Source organism: Vipera berus (genome assembly GCF_964194415.1).
Source record: "Vipera berus genome assembly, chromosome: 1".
Classification (NCBI taxonomy): Eukaryota; Metazoa; Chordata; class Lepidosauria; order Squamata; family Viperidae; genus Vipera; species Vipera berus.
In genome coordinates this window covers 51,227,752-51,250,111 of record NC_138202.1, presented here as the reverse complement: position 1 = coordinate 51,250,111, position 22,360 = coordinate 51,227,752, and the positions used below count along the sequence as shown (strand labels likewise).

General features: G+C 40.3%; 1 protein-coding gene across 11 annotated transcripts in view; it reads left to right on the top strand.

The window, feature by feature from the left end:
* TMEM63C (transmembrane protein 63C) overlaps positions 1-22,360 on the top strand; it is a 97,146-nt gene that overhangs the window by 43,172 nt on the left and 31,614 nt on the right. For 8 of the 11 annotated variants that reach the window (XM_081313356.1, XM_081313354.1, XM_081313350.1 and 5 more), the window contains 10 exons: positions 4,286-4,406; positions 5,106-5,347; positions 6,394-6,473; positions 7,749-7,781; positions 10,672-10,759; positions 12,418-12,455; positions 15,793-15,935; positions 16,110-16,161; positions 17,368-17,476; positions 18,281-18,354. In XM_081313356.1, coding sequence (XP_081169482.1) covers positions 5,150-5,347; positions 6,394-6,473; positions 7,749-7,781; positions 10,672-10,759; positions 12,418-12,455; positions 15,793-15,935; positions 16,110-16,161; positions 17,368-17,476; positions 18,281-18,354 — 815 coding nt within the window. In that variant the 5' untranslated portion in view covers positions 4,286-4,406; positions 5,106-5,149. The remainder of the gene's footprint in view (positions 1-4,285; positions 4,407-5,105; positions 5,348-6,393; positions 6,474-7,748; positions 7,782-10,671; positions 10,760-12,417; positions 12,456-15,792; positions 15,936-16,109; positions 16,162-17,367; positions 17,477-18,280; positions 18,355-22,360) is intronic. The other 3 variants (XM_081313360.1, XM_081313351.1, XM_081313352.1) reach the window with 2 other exon arrangements.

The following is a 22,360-nucleotide window of genomic DNA, read 5'->3' as shown; positions in this document are numbered from 1 at the left end:
TGAAATACCAGATGCCTCAAGAGACAAGTCGGAGTATTGTTGCTTGCTTCCACATATAGGCTATTATTGGCATGTTGGCAAATAAAAGAACATTGTCTAGAAGTATTATATTGCCAGTTTATTCCCTTTACAAAGGTAGCCCAAGCCCAGTGAAGCTGCCATTATAATTTCTCTTCTCACAGGAAAGTTATGAGTATATAATACATATTTCTTTTTAAATATTTCTCTGGAGTCCCACGTATTGATCCTGTGCTTTCCCAAACTAACATTTGCAGTTCTCTGGACTAGATCTACCTTACTAAAGCACCTTCCAGTAGGCTTTGGACCACAATTCTCAAATTCCTGTCTAATATGGTAAATTCACTGGTGCTTCATTTCCACAAGGCTTAGTGCTCATTCTTAATTCACCCACTTTACTAACATGCCACTAGCTGATTTACCCATTAACATATCACAAAGTAATGTTTTTCTCCATGTTTCTTTGATAGTTTCTTAATAGTATACAAATCCTGTTAATGTTAATGTATCTACATAATGTTGTTGTTGTTAGCTGCGAAGTCGTGTCCGACCCATCGCGACCCTATGGACAACATTCCTCCAGGCCTTCCTGTCCTCTACCATCTTCTGGAGTCCATTTAAGCTCATGCCTACTGCTTCAGTGACTCCATCCAGCCACCTCATTCTCTGTCGTCCCCTTCTTCTATTGCCCTCGATCTTTCCCAGCATTAGGCTCTTCTCCAGTGAGTCCTTCCTTCTCATTAGGTGGCCAAAGTACTTGAGTTTTAGCTTCAGGATCTGGCCTTCTAAAGAGCAGTCAGGGTTGATCTCCTCTAGGACTGACCGGTTTGATCGCCTTGCAGTCCAAGGGACTCGCAGGAGTCTTCTCCAGCACCACAGTTCAAAGGCCTCAATTCTTTGGCGCTCAGCCTTTCTTATGGTCCAACTTTCACTGCCATACATTGCAACTGGGAAGACCATAGCCTTGACTATACGCACTTTTGTTGACAGGGTGATGTCTCTGCTTTTTAGTGTGCTGTCTAGATTTGCCATGGCTTTCCTCCCCAGGAGCAAGCGTCTTTTAATTTCTTGGCTACAGTCCCCATCTGCAGTGATCTTGGAGCCCAGGAAAATAAAATCTGTCACTACCTCCATTTCTTCCCCATCTATTTGCCAGGAATTGAGAGGGCCAGATGCCATGATCTTGGTTTTCTTAATGTTAAGTTTCAACCCAAGTTTTGCACTTTCCTTCTTCACCCGCAACAAGAGGCTCTTTAGTTCTTCTTCACTTTCTGCCATTAGAGTGGTATCATCTGCGTATCTTAGGTTGTTGATATTTCTTCCGGCAATCTTAATTCCAACTTTTGATTCATCTAGCCCTGCCTTTCTCATGATGTGCTCTGCATATAAGTTAAATAGGCAGGGCGACAGTATACAGCCTTGCCGGACTCCTTTCCCAATTTTGAACCAATCAGTGGTTCCGTGTCCAGTTCTCACTGTTGCTTCTTGATCCGCATATAGGTTTCTCAAGAGACAAATAAGATGGTCTGGTACTCCCATCTCTTTAAGAACTTGCCACAGTTTGTTATGATCCACACAATCAAAGGCTTTAGCATAGTCAATGAAGCAGAAGTAGATGTTTTTCTGGAACTCCCTAGCTTTCTCCATGATCCAGCGTATGTTGGCAATTTGATCTCTAGTTCCTCTGCCTCTTCGAAATCCTGCCTGCACTTCTGGTAGTTCTCGATCCACATACTGCTGAAGTCTAGCTTGTAGGATTTTAAGCATGACTTTACTAGCATGAGAAATGAGTGCAATGGTGCGATAGTTTGAACATTCTTTGGCACTGCCTTTCTTTGGAATTGGAATGTAAACTGATCTTTTCCAATCCTGTGGCCACTGTTGAGTTTTCCAAATTTGCTGGCAAATTGAGTGTAGCACTTTTACTGCACTGTCTTTTAAGATTTTGAATAGCTCAGCTGGAATACTGTCACCTCCACTAGCTTTGTTGTTGCTCAGCTTTTCTAAGGCCCACTTCACCTCACATTCTAGGATGTCTGGCTCGAGGTCAGTGACCACATCATTGTGATTATCTGGGACGTTAAGCTCATTCTTGTATAGTTCTTCTGTGTAATTTTGCCACCTCTTCTTAATCTCTTCTGCCTCTGTTAGGTCCCTGCCATTTTGGTCCTTTATCATGCCCATTTTTGCATTAAACGTTCCCTTCATTTCTCCAATTTTCTTGAAAAGATCTCTGGTCCTCCCTATTCTATTATTTTCTTCTATTTCTTTGCACTGTTCATTTAAGAAGGCATTCTTATCTCTTCTAGCTATTCTCTGGAATTCTGCATTCAATTGGGTGTATCTTTCTTTTTCTCCCTTGCCTTTCGCTTCCCTCCTTTCCTCAGCTATTTGCAAAGCTTCCTCAGACAGCCATTTTGCTTTCTTGCATTTCTTTTTCTTTGGGATGGTTTTGGTTGCTACCTGTTGTACAATGTCGCGAACCTCTGTCCATAGTTCTTCAGGCACTCTGTCTATCAGATCTAATTCCTTAAATCTATTTGTCACCTCTACTGTATATTCAACAGGGATATGATTTAATTCATACCTGAGTGGCCTAGTGCTTTTCCCTACTTTCTTCAGTTTAAGCCTAAACTTTGCAAGGAGAAGCTCATGGTCTGAGCCACAGTCAGCTCCTGGTCTTGTTTTTACTGACTGTATAGAGCTTCTCCATCTTTGGCTGCAGAGCATATAGTCAATCTGATTTCTGTGTTGACCATCTGGTGATGTCCATGTGTAGAGCCGTCTCTTGGGTTGTTGGAAAAGAGTGTTTGCTATGACCATCGTATTCTCTTGACAGAATTCTATCAGCCTGTGCCCTGCTTCATTTTGCACTCCAAGGCCAAACTTGCCTGTTATTCCAGTTATCTTTTGGCTTCCTACTTTAGCATTCCAATCCCCCATGATGATAAGAACATCATTTTTTGGTGTTAGTTCTATAAGGTGCTGTAGTGCTTCATAGAACTGGTCAATTTCATCCTCTTCAGCACTGGTGGTTGGGGCATAGACCTGGACTACTGTGATATTGAATGGTTTGCCTTGGATTCGAACTGAGATCATTCTGTCATTTTGAGGATTGTATCCCAGTATTGCTTTTCCTACTCTTTTATTGACTATGAAGGCTACTCCATTTCTTCTTAAGGATTCTTGCCCACAGTAGTATACCTGATGGTCATCTGAATTAAATTCACCCATTCCTGTCCATTTTAGTTCGCTGATACCTAAGATGTCAATGTTCAGTCTTGTCATCTCTTGTTTGACCACGTCCAGTTTTCCTTGATTCATGGATCTTACATTCCAGGTTCCTATGGAGAGAAAATCTTTACAGCATCGGACTTTCCTTTCACCACCAGACATATCCACAGCTGAGCGTCCTTTCGGCTTTGGCCCAGTCGCTTCATTCTTTCTGGCGCTACTAGTACTAGCCCTCTGCTCTTCCCCAGTAGCATATTGGACGCCTTCCGACCTGAGGGGCTCATCTTCCAGCGTCATATCGTTTTGCCTTTTGGTACTGTCCATAGGGTTTTCATGGCAAAGATACTGGAGTGGTTTGCCATTTCCTTCTCCAGTGGATCACGTTTTGTCAGAACTCTCTGCTATGACCTTTCCGTCTTGGGTGGCCCTGCACGGCATAGCTCATAGCTTCATTGAATTACGCAAGCCCCTTCGCCACGACAAGGCAGTAATCCATGAAGGGGATCTACATAATAGAAGCAATTAAAATAATAGAGCTGCAATGGGCCATTTAGAATATCAATGTTCAGTGCAAGAGTCCAAATTAAAGTATCCCCAGTAGATGGCTTTCTAATGAAAGTCAGCCACTGCCCCTCTGGATACATCGGTTTATATAATTAATAAACACAATGTTATCTTTTTTGGTGTTTCACTTATTTTTCAGTTTCCCTAAATATTTTTTCTGTTACTGTGCAATATGAGTACAATGTTTTCATTTTTAATTTTAAAGATCCAACCTTTCCTAAAAAGTGAACTGAAAAGGCAACTTAAGCAAAAATAGCAAAGACAAAAGATGGAGGGGGGGGAGTTTAAAAATGCAGTGAGCTAACAGAACATTGCAAAACTGCAGTCTTAATTAGAAATCTTCCCCCCTCCCCCCAAAAAACCAAAATTAATATTAGTTACATTGAAAATTGAAACAGAGAGATAACCTAAACAGCGCTGTGGTTCAAAGTGCTTTCCCATATACCTTTTATTTTTATTTACTTTGTAGGATGAAATGCCATTAAAGTGGGAACAGACGTTTCTGGGGATGTTAATTCCAAAGCCTGAAGTGCTGAGAGTAAAGACAATCTGTCCTGATCTCCACCTTAAATTTGTCAGATATTGATGGGGTAGGTCTACTTGTCATTTTAATAAGAGGGTGTCATCATTGCCCTGGGTTCTTCCTTGGAGGAGAATGAGATGTCAGGATGAAAATGAAAAGCAGAATCAGTTATATCTGCTGCATCTTTAGGCATTGATCTGAAGTCCTATGTAGGGAATAGGGAGTCCTGCTAGCTGCCCTCTACGTTCCACAGATTTTGAGCTGTAAGTATTGTTACTATTACATGGAGAAAAGGCTAATGAGAAAAGAGTGCCAGACACCTTGGGAATCATAATCACAGTGACTTAATAGCTGAGCCTGGGCTGAGTCAGTTTCTGGACACTATATAAGGGAATATCAGAGGCCGATACATTTGCTGAAAAGAGCATTCTTTTTAATGTGCCTTCCACTCTCACATTTGGGATGGGGGACCATGAACTGTTCTTGGATATATTTATCTTCATCTGGACTTTTGGCATCTAACTCACCTTCTTAGTATAGTATATCTTGGCTTTAGCATCGAAAGATAGTGTTAAAATACTTCCTGACATCTCTGTAGGCTGGTTTAGTAAGGATCTGCCTTTCCTCTACCTCTCAATCTCTGTATCTCTATGTGACACAGGAGAAAGCAAGCTTATAAAGGGACAAACGTATCCTCAGATATGAAAGTCTCCCTTTTCAATCTCAGAAACCTAGTTTCACTCTTTCCCTCTAAATCCACTCTTAGGTATTTTACACAGCAGAACTGCCTAAGAGACCACTGATTTACAGATGGACAACATGATCGTGACCACACCTTCATCAGAAGATACGAGTTCCGTCTCTCTGAATGTTCTCACGTATCTGGATACTCTGACCAACAGTACAGAAGACCAATGCTTCAGCGCCCGTTCCCACAGCAGTGTCTTACAAGGGCTGCCTTTTGGTGGTGTGCCCACAGTACTTGCTCTCAACTTCCTCCTTTGGATGGTGAGTGAGAAGGAGAAAAATTATCTTCCTTTATTATCTGTTCATAAATCATCACCCATGAAAGCTGGGAATGACAGGCAAGCAGCAACATTTGGACACTTGGGAAAACTTACATTTTGTATCTTTACATCAAACGCAATGAATGAGATAGGGCAGTGTTCTCCATCATTCCCTAACATAATTCTCACTGGTTTCTTGCTTATATGTTTCTTGAACTCTTGAGAAAAAAAATCTCCATCGATACAAAGATATATTTTCCACTAAATATTAAAGCTATGGCAAACACATTGTATGGCCTTTAGTCAGAGGGGTGTGACTTCACATTGGTAGTAAATAGGAACAATTCAGTCAGTCAGGTAACAGCAAAGTTTCCTCTCCAACGTTGCTTCTGACAGTTGCCCCAGCCAGTGTTCCACACAGGCCAGGTAGGTCTGCAACCAGACATCCAGTATATATATTTCATTTGGAGGCCACCTCAACCAACAAGCAGAAGAATTCATAATTTCTTGTTCACCTTTACCTTGTACAGTTTTACACTTTTTCTCCAGTTTTAACTCAAGTTCAGAATTCAACTGAGAGGGGTATTTGTATCTTAGTGTGAGTTCCACATACATATTCATGCTATGCAAGACAGAATTAGCATATAAAAATTCCAGCCTGTTTATTTTCCCACCTTTAATTTCTATTGCCAGGGTACATACAGCATATCTAACTAGATTAGTTAAATACTTAAGTGGATGTGTTTGTACCATGTGCTAATCTTGTTAACTCTAGTTAGTTTCTTTGGTGGTGATGCAGTTAACAAGTCATATGAATGCAGCCTGGTTACAATTCAGTGAGTTGTGCAAACCCAGAAAACAATTCAAAAACCAGGTTTTAGTATTTTAAGTGAGCTCTAAAAATCTATGGAAGCAGAAATCCCACTCTGCAGCTATTATTGTTCTTTATCATTTGTTGCAATTTCTGTCACAGACGGGGAAAAGGGAATGGAGTATTTACTTAGTGAAGAGGATCATTAAGCCGATAGTGCTTCTCTCCAACTGCAGGTACTTCTCTTCATCTTTTCTTGCCTTCGGAAAGCAGCTTGGGATTATGGGCGCCTCGCCTTGCTGATGGATAATGACAGGTAAAATCTAACCTTTCTAACAGGATGGAAAGGCTGAAGGCCACAGAAAATAGGGGAATAATTTGCTGTTTCCCAGACTTTTCCAATTTAATGTCAGCAGATGCGTTGTGACTGCAACTCTTAAGTATGACCTGACCCTAACAGTCCAAGCATTTTGGAAGGCCTCAGACTGGAGATGGCTGCTATTCATAGTCCAAAATTATCAGTACTGATGGGTGCTCTGTTGAGAATAAAATGCACCAGGGCAGCATTATTAAAGCTTCGAAACCTGGCATAATAATAGAAAAAAATGTCATTAAATCTACATGACTATTGGACTGTGAAAGATGTTTGCAATAGAAGAGAAAATAATGAAATTCCCTTAAATTTCACTTTTAAAAGAGAAACGGTCCAAGCCGCCTTCATAACATTTGCAACATAAAGGTGAAATCACAGAATTGTGGTTGAAAGGGACCATGAAAATAATCTAGTCCATCTCTTTCTAATGTGCGTGAAAACCAGCTGAATCACCCTCAAGAAGTAGCTGTCTCACCTTTTCTTTGTAGCCTCCAGGGATGGAGAACCCACAACTTCTAAAACTAGATTGTTTCACTGTTATTTATTTATTTTATTTTATTTATTATTGGGATTTATATGCCGCCCTATCTCATTATATTATATAGATTTCTCCACCCAAAATGTTTCCATGTTCCATCAATAATAGTAGCAGCAACAAAATCACACTGTGATGATACCAAAGAACTGGCTGAAATTATACCACTGATAGGATATGGAAAAAATTGTCTAACCTCTTACCTTATCCATTGCTTTGATATGTGGTGCTGAAAAGTTCAACTGGGATTGCCACCAGACAAGGTTTTGAGAGTTAAGATGTCTGGAGGAAGATAGTGGACTTAAAAGGCATATTTTAGTAAAGAAGAACTTAGGAGACCAAGGTGGAAGATGCTTTTGGGCAGAAAATCACATGATAGCTAATTGGTGAAATAAATCAGTGAACCGGGAGCCAAGAAATGTCTAGATCACTTGCCCCAGGATTGATTTCCCTAAGTGGTAGCTATATGTTAACCTTAATAGATTTCCTTCTACTCCCTGTAATGTAGGCATAATCAAAACAGCTTTCTTGGAAGGAAAAAAACACCAATGCAGTTTTCTAATTCTGACCCTTTTCGAGATGTTCATCTTCATTCCATCCATCTCAGTTAATAATATTGCTTGTTATTACTATTTGAAGGTTTCCCTCCCACTGACTACTGTTGTTGTTCTTCTTTTAATCAGCCGTTTGCCTCCAAGCACATGGAACTCCTACGAGTGAATAATACAGTGGTGATATGGGAATTGAAGGCTTGGGGAATTGAGAATTCTTGTGAAAAAAAGAATTGCCACTGCTTTTAAAGGAGCATTTGAGAATCTATCAATTCCACCCAGGATCAATTAGCTTTCCCCAAACCAATGTTTGTCAAGATGGAAAATGTTTCTCCATCTGTATTTCAAGGAGTTCTTGGCCTTGAAACTAAAAAGACTCAGGATCAAAACAAAATAAATTTATATCAGTGATACTTTCTCTCTTCCAGAGGAGGCAGAGAAGGTGGGTGAGTGGTGGAGGCAGATTGGATTAGTTTGATAGAGATCCCAGATAGAGTGAATCTGTTCTGATCGTCCCAAATGTGCTTTTTAAAAAGGATACTGGACTTTTTTTCCCCTTGAAGATGTTTCGCTTCTCGTCCAAGAAGCTTCTTCAGTTCTTCTTGGACAAGAAGCGAAACGTCTTCAAGGAAATAAAAAACGAAGTCCAGTTACCTTTTGAAGAAGCACCTTTGGCACAACCAGGACTTGAGTGACTGAGAATCTCCATAGACATTCTACTTCTGATTGTTTAAATTCACTTTCTTCCCATTTTGCAGTGGCTCTTCTTTCTTTTACAGAATGTTTGAATGTCATCTGGTAATATGGGTAAACTCCTTTAAAATATTCTCTTGGTTATTAATCTATAATATATTGTCTGTCTGATAATGACGGGTTTCATTTGATTGTTTAAAGTTGGGTGAATGGGAAGGTTAGAGTCAGCATCTAATCCTTAAAATACTGCTTCTTCACCCTTACCTTACAGTAGTATTTCCAAATATCCATGCTTTTTTTAATCTAGAGCATCACATTTTTATAATATGTAGTGGGTGCCCTTTTCATGAATGCTACAGTTTTGAAATTACTCTTGCTGAAATTCTGATCTGGCCGTTCTTAATGCTATTCTATAAAATTTATTAACCCTTGGTTTGTATAAATAGTCTGTTACTTTTCCACTGGTGATTTGATTTGGCTCTGGGTATTGTTCCTTCTCCCATTTATGGTACACCTTTTTCAGATATAATTTTTAAGTAAGTGCCAAAGATTGTAGATATTGAAATAGAATCCAGAATGAGGGTTTTAAATTCTGGTCTTAGCATAATTGTGAAATGCTACCTATGAGCAAAGAGATGCTTCGGTTATGAGTTCTTCCATAAGCAACTTGCATTACCTCAGTCATGCTGCTATGCAGCAAGTATCACTGCACAATAGCAATGCTGTAATAACTTAGGTGCACTTATTTTTCCCGCTAACTAATGGATCAAATGTCTAGGGCAACAGAGAGCAGCAGCAGAGGAGGAAAAAAAAGTTCCTGTGAGCTCCAGACTTGTCAAATCGTGGTCTCCGTGCTGGGGTTTGCTATACTGTACCTTGGTAGATATGAATATGGTCAACCCTAATTGGGGGGACTAATCGCCTGCAGAAGTCCCCAAATGTAATTCCCAGCAACTTCAATTTTAAAAAAGAAGCAGAAATTCATTATAGAAGTTATTGTACTAGATTTAAAAAAAAATCAAAGGATAATTGGGAATTACAATTCAGCAACATCATAGGTTCTACATCCTGGCCATTATATACATAAAGATGCTAAAGTAGTACTATCTGCTTCTGCTTCCTAAGAGCAGAAAAATGAACAAATGGAGAGAGCAATAAAGAAACTGGAATTTAAGCCTTTCTAAGAAGTAAGAATTGTTGCTAGCACACCCAAGGCCAGGTCATACCATCTGTTGGAGCTCTCAAAATAGTTGAACTATGGATAATTCCATTCTGTACCATGTATTTCATTCTTCTTCCTAGTTTGCCTCTGATTGAATATTATCTTCCAAATATACATATGTACTCTCTTCCTTGGATAATTTACTGTAGCCACTCTAGATGGGAAACATACTTGTTGGGGACTTCCGGTAGCGCTGCCGCGCCGAATGGCAGCGTTTCTGAAGCCGCCCGATCTTGGGATGCGTTAGAGCACCCGGAGGCAGCGAAAATCAGCTGTCCCGTGGCACCGAAGTCTCTCCCTCGGGAGAAGAGGGAGAGGCGAGCTTGTTTGGGTAGAGGTAGAGCTCCTCTGTGATTCCCCCAATGGGTTTGGAGGCTAACGGAGTGAGTTACCTCGGAGCCCAGGCCTTCTCCGCTCCCAGGACGCTTTCACTCCATAAAGGAGTGGAAACATACTTGTTGGGCAAATTCTTACGCTTCTTTTATTTTATTCCATTGATAAGAGCTGCATAAGCAAACTGTGGGAAACAAATTTACCATTAATCTTGTATTTCATCTTAAATTATTAGTGCTTTTAATATAATTGGGCAATATAATTATTGATACCATGATCTCAAATGGTTCAGAAAATAAGAAGTGAACTGTCTCTTCCCGTGCAAAATGAAATAATAAAGTTACAAAGCAATAAAGATAGAGAATCCGGAGCATAGCGGTTCAGTCAAGAACAAGGATATATGTACAATGCCAAAGTTCTCAGTTCATTAAAATGCTTTTGGCTGCCTATGTTCTTCTGGCTTCCAATTGCATACTCTCTATAGTGGCACCTTGGCACTTTTTCCAAGACCACTAAAGCTGTAACATTTATTGGGGAAGGGCAGACATACATTTTCTTGAACTTTCCTGAGCATCAATCTCTTTCTTGGAATTTTGTCACTATTCTTCTTCTTTTAGGCTTGTTGGTGTCCTGAGGTTGTGGAACTGTAGATATTTAAAAGTGGCCTGGTCAGAATAATATTCCTCTCCCCGTACTTTTTCTTGTCTTCATCTATATCCAATTTACACTTTCTTCCTCCTGTCTCTCTCTCTCCATATTCCCCCTTCTTTTTCTTCTCCCTGCCATTTACTTCCTATATATGGGAAGCCTGACATCCCTCTTCTACGGAGAACAAAGTGAAAAAGAAAAATCCCCTTCTGAGAACAGCCCCTTGGATGCTGACAACAAAGACGTGGTAAGTTTGAGAGAGGCTTTGAGGGGAGGGAGGCTTATAAAAAAATGCATGACAAAGAGAATTCCTATCCCTATTGGTCATTTCCATCAACTAATTATGGGAAAGCAAAAACAGGGTTGCTGCCGCCTTGAGAGTGAATGACATCTATCTGCTTTATGGACATGGGAATTTCCCAATAAGGCAGAAGTGATTGTCATTACTGCTCTTATCAAGCTGCTGTTTTCTGATAATAATTGGATTATGTTAGATCAAGAGAATGGCCAATTTCAATGAGGTGAATGGTCCATCTGTCTGAAATTCCCGATTTTGATCATTTGTACAAGGTTTTCCCCAAAAAATGTCTGGAAAAGATAAAAGAGATTTGGACAACCTGTCTTACTAATGGCTTATTTCCAACACAGTAAATCAGTTTTAAAATTGTATATCCCTGTTAAGTCCGAATGCTAATCTCATGGCCAAGTCCCTTACTGTATCTTTCTGATTCTAAGCCAAGAGTTGAGAGATGTATGTCCTTCCAGTTGTTGTTAAATTTCAACTACTACCACAGTGGTGGCGAACCTAGTGGCATGCATACCAGAGGCGGCACTCGGAGCCCTCTCTGTGGGCATGCGCACCGTCGCCCCAACCCCGCCTCCCCCCACAGCCCCCTCCTCACCAGCAGTCCCCCAGAGAGTCACTCCCGGGCACAACCCAAACAGAGCAGCACAGCCAAGGACATGGCAGCAGGGCAGCAGGGACAAGACTCTGCCCTCGCGCCCCATCACACACAGATGTTGCTGTGGAGCGTAGGCGGAGGACATGGCCGCCATGGCGCTGTAGGGCCGCCTGGGCGATCTGCTGCAGCGGGCCAGGCTGTGGAGGCAGTGGGTGGCCCTGCAGGTGGGTGGGGCGGGGGCAGGTGGAGCAGGGGCAGGCCAGAGGGGCAGGGTAGTTTGGGGGCATTTGTGTTGTGATTCAGGGTCAGCCTGTGGGTTCGGCAGTTGGGTCGGACGACTCAGAGGAGGAGGGGGGTGTTGAAGACCTTGCTGAGGGGGTTGAAAATCTTGCTGATGATAGCCCTCAGCCAGGCCCCTCCCACTTGGTCACCACGGAGACCCAGCTGTGTGAGCCTGACAGTGTGGATGAAGATGACCCACAGCTGGCCCTTTTCAAGGACGCCCGACGCAGGAGGCAGTCAATTAGGAGTAAACAGTGGAAGGCAATGGGGCTTCTCGGAAGGAGGCAGAGAGAAGCCATGCCCTGAACTCTATATAAGGGGAATGTCTGGGAGGGCTGGTTTGCTGAAGGCAACCGCTCGGATGGTTCATGTTTCTTTAAGCTTCTGTTTCTTGGTTCGTGTCTTGTTTGTTTTTGTTGCAATAAATTTGGCAAGCGTATTCCAGCCTCTTGCTGTTTTTGGAGGGGTTGTCCCTGCCTTTTCTGCAGGCTGGTACAGAACAATTTGGTCTCTAAAAGGTTCACCATCACTGTCCTACCATATGTCCCTATGGCCAATGTTACTTGGCATTAATATTTTACCCTTGTTTAAGACAAGTTTAATAATATGCTCAGTTACTTTACTCTTACACCATATCTAGGGGAACAAACAGCCATAAATAGTTGTTTCTTCTATAATTGATTTTAGCCAGCTCATTGAGATTCTCCAATTTCCTTCCTAGGGATTCTGCTCCTGGCTTCTTTCAATTTACCAGATGAAGTGAGTACATGCCACTATAGTGATATTGATGAAAATTCATAACCTGCTCCATCTTTTATGTGATAGAGTGATTACAGTACTGTGATGATATCTTCAGCCATGGACTGTTTGCTCCCTTTGATACTTCTCTATGAAAACTGATTTTTTTTTCTGCTCTTGCTGAGAATCAGCAACAATGAATTCACAGAAGCTTACTGTGAATAGATATGCACTGCATATAATTACAGGCCTCATTATGACGGGGGATTAACATGGCTTTGATGGGGCTCGACCTATTGTTCAGCAAAGTGAGCCCTTTACTTCAGATGGCTGAGATTTACAACTGTAGCAACAGCAGTGGTTGATAGATAGTCCAACTTTAAGGCTTATATATACATTGCTCTGGTTTTAGTGGACAGAGCACCACTAAAGCATCACTTTATTTTAATTGGAAATGAGTGGCTGATTAGCCTGAGCTGTCTCCTCTCTTGAATGTTTTGAACTGAAACCAGCCCCTGAATTGCCATGTTTTAATCAAAGAATTAATAAAAAAACAACTACTATCAATGGAATAAGAAATAAATGAATGAAATTATTATTACTTGGTTATCAGTAGGTAGCAGAAAACCTCTTTTTCATTTTGCACATGCAAAATTTAAGACGCGTGTGGCATTTTATGATGAAAAATTTATCCTCTACTATCTGAAGCCTAATTCTCCAGATAGCCAGCTAAGCTACGATGAAAATTCTGTTTCCTTTCCAGAGAGAGAGAGAGAGAGAGAGAGAGAGAGAGAGAGAGAGAGAGAGAGAGAGAGAGAGAGAGAGAGAGAGAGAGAGATTGGAAATTCAATAAGGAATTAATTTCTCCTCCCACTCAGTTACCTCTTGAAACAAAATAAATTTTCCCAATAATTTACTTATTGTTGTGTCATAAAGATATTGTTTTCAAGGAAAAAGAAAGGGTTTGTTTATTACAAAAAGCTGCCTTTTACTGAGATCTAGTATGTTTATATGGTTTTTATGTTTTTAATTACACACTGCCAAAGTCGCTCTGAGAGTGAGATGGGTGATCTCTAAGAAAGGCTTTTGCTAAGATAGAATTTAAAATGATGATGATGATGATGATGATGATGATGATGATGATGATAATAATAATAATAATAATAATAATAATAATAATAATAATAATAATAATAATAATAATAATAATAATAATACAGTAGATGGTTTATCTTGCCATGCTGGCTTGAGATGTGGTATCCCAGTTTTTGTTTCATAAAATTATTGTCAATGGAATTAATGTATTATTGAACAATAGTGGTGAAAGTGAGTTCCCTTGGAAGATTCCTCGTGAAAGCACTAGCAAAGGATGATGGTTACAAATACCTAGGCGTGTTGGAAGCAGATAACATCTTGAATGGAAAAGTCAAAGAGTCAACGGAAAAGGAATACATCAGGAGAGTCCGCAAAATATTAAAATCAAAGCTGAATGCTCGAAACATAATTAAAGCACTGGGCAGTCCCAGTGATACGCTACCCAGCTGGAATTATCAACTGGACCTCAGCTGAACTGGAAAACCTAGACCGGAAAACGCATAAACTTTTGAATATTCACCATGCTCTACATCCACGAAGTGACATCGACAGGTTGTACCTGCCAAGAAAAATAAGGGGCAGAAGGATACTGCAAATCCACCAAACTGTAGAAGAAGAAAAACGAAGTTTGAATGACTATGTAAACGAAAGTACAGAAAAATTTCTGCAGACTGTGAAAACAGAGAGCATTATAAAAATAACAGAAACGAAGGAAAAATATAAGGAAAAATGGCTGGATAACAGATTAAATAGATGGAAAACCAAAGCTTTGCATGGACAGCATTTGAAAAACATCGAAGGAAAATGTGAAAACAACTTGACATGGGCATAGCTTAAGATGGGAACCATCAAGAAAGAAACGGAAGGCTTTAATACTGGCTGCTCAAGAACAAGCACTACCAACTAATGCCATGAAAGTGAAGATACAAAGATCCACTGACAATCCAAATTGCCGACTTTGCAACGAGAAAGCTGAAACTGTTTCACATCTAATATGAGTGCAGCAAAATCATGCAAACTGATTACTAAGCTAGACATGACCGAGTTGCTAAATTAATCCACTGGGCATTGTGTAAAAAATACGACTTGCCTGTGTCTGAAAAGTCAACCATCAGTGCCAGTCAATTTGAATGTTCAGTTGACTGTGGTTCACATTTAATGAATAAAAGATTATTATTATTATTATTATTATTGCTCTTGTGGTTAATGTTGGGAAAATAATTTAGTCCCTCTTTTTCCTAATCAATACCTCAGTGTTTAATATGCAAACTGGAACATCATGATTGTTTAGATTTCTCATGGGGCTGGATTTTATAACACAAGTCATTTTTAAAACAAAAAAAATCCAAAGGCATGTGAAGTTCATGTTCTAAAATGTATTCGGAAATGCCATATGTGAGGAAAACCAGTACACATTTCTTTTGAAGTATGTTCCTCACCTGTATTGAGACAAGACTTTTTAAAAAAAAAAATAGAGAGAGAGAGAGAGAATGCAGATGGATGCATAAGTGGAACAGAATAATTTATGTATGAAAACCTGGAAAAGAAACAAATGGGTGTGGGTGGAAGTAAACAGAATAAATTTTTGAAACCAAATTAATTAATGCTGTTTTCTTATCACTCTGACCCATCCTTCCCCAACCTTGTGCCCTCTAGATGTGTTGAACTGCAGGTTTCCTGCTGGCTGGAGATAAGGAGGGTTGCAATCCATCACATCTAGAGAGCACCCGGTTAGGTAAGGTGGTTCCGGTATTTGAGGTGTCATATATGATGGTTCAGAAAAGTAATTTTGCACTGAATTACAATTACATATTGCTATTTCACTTTATTATTGTTTTGTGTAAGGGGAACTTCCTCCCAAGCTCTTTCCATCCTTTTATGCTAAAACGATTCCACTTGAAAAACTTGTTTTAAGGTTTTAGGCGTGGTATTTTGTTGCCTTCTTTGATTTGAGGACAGTCGAGATAGTAAGGAATGGAATTCCTGTTTGGGTATGCATACTTACTGACTAAAGAGCCTTGCTAATACTTTATTGGGTCACACAGACCTAATTTTAAAAAACATAAAGCACAGAAATAAAATCCCTCTGTTCTATGATTATATCGTCTATTTTATACTGGCAGAAAAACTACATAGTCAATGTTCTTTTTTTCATTTCTGGATGAAGGGAAAACTGTAGAAAGGGATGTCATTGGGTTGACATGTCTTTCTTTTTTTTCTTTCTTCCTTCCTTCCTTTTTCTTTCTCTTCCTTTCTTTCTCAGAGATGAAGAAATTCAAAGCAAGTGTGGAGTTGATGCCACAACCTACCTCTCTTTCCAGCGGCATCTGTTGGTGTTGCTCTTGATTGCCTGTGTGCTGTCTGTGGCTGTCATCCTTCCCGTCAACTTCTCTGGTGATCTCCTTGGTATGTAGCCCTTTAAATTCACTGTACAATTAATTGTGGAGAGCGCCAATATCTCAAAAGCGTAAAAATATCGCTGTACAACTTTTGGAGGCATTGTGAGTAGAATGCTATGCTAAGAAGAATAAAATGCCTTTTGTTAAAAATGTACTAACTTGTCTCCTTTCTCTCTTTCAGGAAAAAATCCAGCTAATTTTGGCCGAACCACAATTGCAAATGTTCCCAAAGAGTAAGTAATTCCATTTCTTCAGAGCTGAATTAGTTACTGTTTGTAATGATGGCATTGTGAGGCACTTTCTGCAGATACATAAATAAATAAATGTTCAATAAATCCTTATTTATTTTGTCTGACATTCTGAGCCCAATACACACACACACACACACACACACACACGTGTTTGTGTGCGTGTGTGTGTGTGTGTGTGTGTGTGTGTGTATAGGTGGCTTGCTTCAATATGAACAATGTTCAATTGTAAGCTACAAATTATAAATATAAATTTCTGTCCAACTAAGCTTCCCCTCAAAAAGAACTATTGTCTTTGACAAATTCTGCACCACTGATTTCTATAATTTAGCTTTGTCATTTTGAATTAATGCCAGATGAAAGTTCTGTTTTGGTGTTCTACCTTGCAAGCATTAAAATGATTTTTTTTCCTTTAAGACATGGCTTGACTAAGGCTTCTTCCATGCATTAATCATGGTTCTATGACAACATGCAACGGTGAAGCCAACTTTCTATATTACAGATAGACAGATGGCTTTGAATCAATGTCCCGAAGGTGCTTTTTCAGGAGGCCACTGGACTTTCTTGTTTTTCTTTGAAGTCGTTCCGCTTCTCATCCAAGAAGCTTCTTTAGCTCTGGCCGGCTGATGGGGAATGGAAGGATTTATATTCCTTGCAGACAGCTGGTCATTTGCATTCTTTTTAGAGAGTCGTTGGGACTATTTGGAGGTTTTCTGTCTCCTCAGGGTCACCTGAGTAGTGGAAATGGGTGTGGGGTCTTCTGGCTGCAGGATATTTTCTGTCCTGTTCCTGTAGTCTGCAATGTTTTCTGGAAACCTGTTTATACTCCCGCACCAATCGAAGGGTGTTCATCCCAAAGTGCATAGCTAAATATCTATGGAGATTCTTAGTTATCCAGGTCATGGTTGTCCCAAAGGTGCTTTTTCAGGAGGCATCCAGTCAGAGCTGAAGAAGCTTCTTGGATGAGAAGCAAAATGTCTTCAAAGAAAAACAAGAAAGTCCATTTGCCTCATGAAAAAGCACCTTTGGGATAACCATGGCCTGGATGACTGAGAATCTCCATAGCTTTGAATCAATGGCTGAAAACAAGGAATGGCTGGCATCTTCCAGGAAATAGTAGTTATATTGTTTTCTGATAAAGTTACCTATTTTTCCCCATCTGAAAATGTCTCATTTTTGCTCTTATTACAGTGACCGTCTCTTGTGGCTGCACAGTATCTTTGCTCTCCTCTATTTCATCATCACTGTTCTCTGCATGACTCATCACTCCATCCAATTAGAGTATAAGGAAAATGAAAAGGTAATAATTGCAGTGGTCTCATTGACACCTTCCTTTCTGCCCTTTCAGAGACGCACACCTAGACTAGTATTTCTCAGTTTAAGATGTGCGGATTGTATACTGGCTGGGGAATTCTGGGAGCTGAAGTCCACATATCTTAAACTTAATCAAGACTTTAAAATACTGATCTAGACCAGAGGTCCCCAACCCTTTGGGCACCAGGGACCGGTTATGTGGAAAGAGGTTTTTCCACAGACTGGAGGGGGCGTAGTTTTATGTGCTACCTGCATCCCACAAGTGGGGCTTTGCTTGTTTGTGCAGCCCGGTTGCTGGCATGCTGGCGCCCGATACCAGTCCACGAACTGGGGGTTGAGGTCCCTGATCTAGATGATTTATCATTTGTTGTATCAGGCCAGAGAAGAAATTTGTCCAAATATTGGTTTGAGATTGTTTAAATTCTGCAATTCAATGTGACAATAGAAATCTTGTTCAGAAAGAAGCCAGCTTTCACCACTTAAGCAAGTTGCCCCTTCAGGGTCATAAAATAGGAGTAGATATGCCAATCCCTGCTTCATACAGGATGAAGGTGACACAGCAATATTTTAATTAGCCATTTCTATTATTAAACTTTTCTTACCACGAAATATTTTCTTGCAATGTTTAAGCAAAATATATCCTCCTGTAATTTAAGTCTGTAGTCTTACACCAATAGAAAATAATGAGTACAAATAATACTAGAGTTTAGTGGCAAAATACTGGAAACTGACTAATGTTACACCTATTAAAGTGTCTCCACTTCTGACCTCTTCCTTTCTTGTCTTTTAGCTGGCCCGGACATTGATGGTTACCAGGATTCCCAAAGAGATCACAGATACATCTCTTGTTGTCAAACACTTCCAGTAAGTACAACTACATGCTCAGTATTATTCTTTTTTCATAAACGTGCTCTTCCTCTTTTAGTTAATGGTAACTATGGTGAGGAGTCACTAATAAATACATCGAACAGTACAGGTAGTCCTCCATGTACAACCACAATTGAGCCCCAAATTTCTGTTGTGAGACATTTGTTAAGTCGGTTTTGTCCTATTTTATGACCTTTCTTGCCACAATTGTTAAGTGAATCATGGCAGTTGATAAATTAGTAAGCCGGTTGTTAAATGAATCTGGCTTCCCCATTGAGTTTGCTTGTCAGAAGGTCACGCAAGGTGATCGTATGACTTTGAGACACAGCAACAGTCATAAAAGTGAACCAGTTGCCAAGCACCTGAATTTGGATTAGGGGGATGCTGCAAAAGTCATAACTGTGAAAAACAGTCATAAGGCACTTTTTCCAGTGCTGTTACAACTTTAAATGGTCACTAAATGAATTGTTGTAAGTCGAGAACTATCTGTACACAGCCTAGAACAGAGCCCTGAAGTATGCCACTTTACACTTTACATTTTCTTCCAGCTTGACATGAAGCTATTGAGATACAACTCATAAGAAAGGATTATTAAGCTCTTGTATCATTCCTTCTTGCTCAGAACTTCTCATATTCTTTAAGCTCACCTGGGTCATTTCTGTGCAACATAATAGTAAACTATATGCTTTATCATCAAATAATAATAATAATAATAATAATAATAATAATAATAATAATAATAATAATAATAAGAAGAAGAAGAAGAAGAAGAAGAAGAAGAAGAAGAAGAAGAAGAAGAAGAAGAAGAAGAAGAAGAAGAAGAAGATGGTAGAAGACAGGAAGGCCTGGAGGAATGTTGTCCATAGGGTCGCGATGGGAGAAGGAGTTGGAAGGGACCTTGAAGGTCATCTAGTCCAACCCCCTGCTAAGGCAGGAAACCCTATACCATTTCAGACAAGTGGCTGTCCAGTCTCTTCTTAAAAACTTCAGTGTTGGAGCATTCACCACTTCTGGAGGCAGGTTGTCCACTGGTTAGTTGTTCTAACTGTCAGGAAGTTTCTCCTTAGTTCTAGGTTGCTTCTCTCCTTGACTAGTTTCCATCCATTGCTTCTTGTCCTGCTTTCAGGTGCTTTGGAGAATAGCTTGGCTCCCTCTTCTTTGTGGCGGCCCCTGAGATATTGGAACACTGCTATCATGTCACCCCTCACCCTTCTCTTCATTAAACTACACATACCCAATTCCAGCAACCGTTCCCTATATGTTTTAGCCTCCAGTCCCCCAATCATCTTTGTTGCTCTTCTAGAATATCTAGAATTCACTTGGACCATATAATGCTGAACACAGTATTAGAATTTCATTTCAACCAGGACATCATCCTCTTTATTTCCTTTCCAAATCTCTCTAACCAATTGGAGAGAGATCTATATAGAACATTCACCTTAACTTGGATGAGACATCAGCCTTTCACAAAAAGCCCACTTCCATTATGCTTCATTTTGAACAGTGAGTCACTTGCTATCCTATGGATTGTGCCAGATATAATGAGAAGTCAGTTCACCTGAATTGTGTCAGGCCATCACGGACATGCAATTGCTAGACAGAGCAGGCATAACTATTAATGTCTGTGAAGCATTACAGGCTGAACATTTGATTCATAGGGATGCAGCTTTGGGGAGGGGTGGTTTCCTCGTTTCTGATTACCAAAACCTGCCTGAAAATAATTTAGCTTGCTATCTACCCATATATGTGACTCATAGAAACCACAGTGAAAAATTGATAACTAATTCATAATTTGGGCTTTATTTATTTATAAAATTTATTGGTTGCCCATCTGGGTGGCTTATGAAAAACAAGTATAAATATACTAAAAACGTAAATCAGTTAAAAACCAGTCAAGCACTGTGATCCCATTAAAGATGGGAAGGGTGGAAGCAGGATGGGAGGGGGGTCTGTTATTAATCAATCAAATGTGCAACTGAGATTTTGTCACCCCTTCTATCTTTGCTTTCCAAGGTGGAGTTCTATTTCTTAATTCTAAAAGTTGTTGTTGTTAGCTGCGAAGTCGTGTCCGACCCATCGCGACCCTATGGACAACATTCCTCCAGGCCTTCCTGTCTTCTACCATCTTCTGGAGTCCATTTAAGCTCACGCCTACTGCTTCAGTGACTCCATCCAGCCACCTCATTCTCTGTCGTCCCCTTCTTCTATTGCCCTCGATCTTTCCCAGCATTAGGCTCTTCTCCAGTGAGTCCTTCCTTCTCATTAGGTGGCCAAAGTATTTGAGTTTTAGCTTCAGGATCTGGCCTTCTAAAGAGCAGTCAGGATTGATCTCCTCTAGGACTGACCGGTTTGATCGCCTTGCAGTCCAAGGGACTCGCAGGAGTCTTCTCCAGCACCATAGTTCAAAGGTCTCAATTCTTTGGCGCTCAGCCTTTCTTATGGTCCAACTTTCACTGCCATACATTGCAACTGGGAAGACCATAGCCTTGACTATACGCACTTTTGTTGACAGGGTGATGTCTCTGCTTTTTAGTGTGCTGTCTAGATTTGCCATGGCTTTCCTCCCCAGGAGCAAGCGTCTTTTAATTTCTTGGCTACAGTCCCCATCTGCAGTGATCTTGGAGCCCAGGAAAACAAAATCTGTCACTACCTCCATTTCTTCCCCATCTATTTGCCAGGAATTGAGAGGGCCAGATGCCATGATCTTGGTTTTCTTAATGTTAAGTTTCAACCCATGTTTTGCACTCTCCTTCTTCACCCGCAACAAGAGGCTCTTTAGTTCTTCTTCACTTTCTGCCATTAGAGTGGTATCATCTGCGTATCTTAGGTTGTTGATATTTCTTCCGGCAATCTTAATTCCAACTTTTGATTCATCTAGCCCTGCCTTTCTCATGATGTGCTCTGCATATAAGTTAAATAGGCAGGGTGACAGTATACAGCCTTGCCGGACTCCTTTCCCAATTTTGAACCAATCAGTGGTTCCGTGTCCAGTTCTCACTGTTGCTTCTTGACCCGCATATAGGTTTCTCAAGAGACAAATAAGATGGTCTGGTACTCCCATCTCTTTAAGAACTTGCCACAGTTTGTTATGATCCACACAATCAAAGGCTTTAGCATAGTCAATGAAGCAGAAGTAGATGTTTTTCTGGAACTCCCTAGCTTTCTCCATGATCCAGCATATGTTGGCAATTTGATCTCTAGTTCCTCTGCCTCTTCGAAATCCTGCCTGTACTTCTGGTAGTTCTCGATCCACATACTGCTGAAGTCTAGCTTGTAGGATTTTAAGCATGACTTTACTAGCATGAGAAATGAGTGCAATGGTGCGATAGTTTGAACATTCTTTGGCACTGCCTTTCTTTGGAATTGGAATGTAAACTTATCTTTTCCAATCCTGTGGCCACTGTTGAGTTTTCCAAATTTGCTGGCAAATTGAGTGTAGCACTTTTACTGCACTGTCTTTTAAGATTTTGAATAGCTCAGCTGGAATACTGTCACCTCCACTAGCTTTGTTGTTGCTCAGCTTTTCTAAGGCCCACTTCACCTCACATTCTAGGATGTCTGGCTCGAGGTCAGTGACCACCTCATTGTGATTATCTGGGACGTTAAGCTCATTCTTGTATAGTTCTTCTGTGTAATTTTGCCACCTCTTCTTAATCTCTTCTGCCTCTGTTAGGTCCCTGCCATTTTGGTCCTTTATCATGCCCATTTTTGCATGAAACGTTCCCTTCATCTCTCCAATTTTCTTGAAAAGATCTCTGGTCCTCCCTATTCTATTGTTTTCTTCTATTTCTTTGCACTGTTCATTTAAGAAGGCATTCTTATATCTTCTAGATATTCTCTGGAATTCTGCATTCAATTGGGCATATCTATGTTTTTCTCCCTTGCCTTTCGCTTCCCTCCTTTCCTCAGCTATTTGCAAAGCTTCCTCAGACAGCCATTTTGCTTTTTTGCATTTCTTTTTCTTTGGGATGGTTTTGGTTGCTACCTGTTGAACAATGTCGCG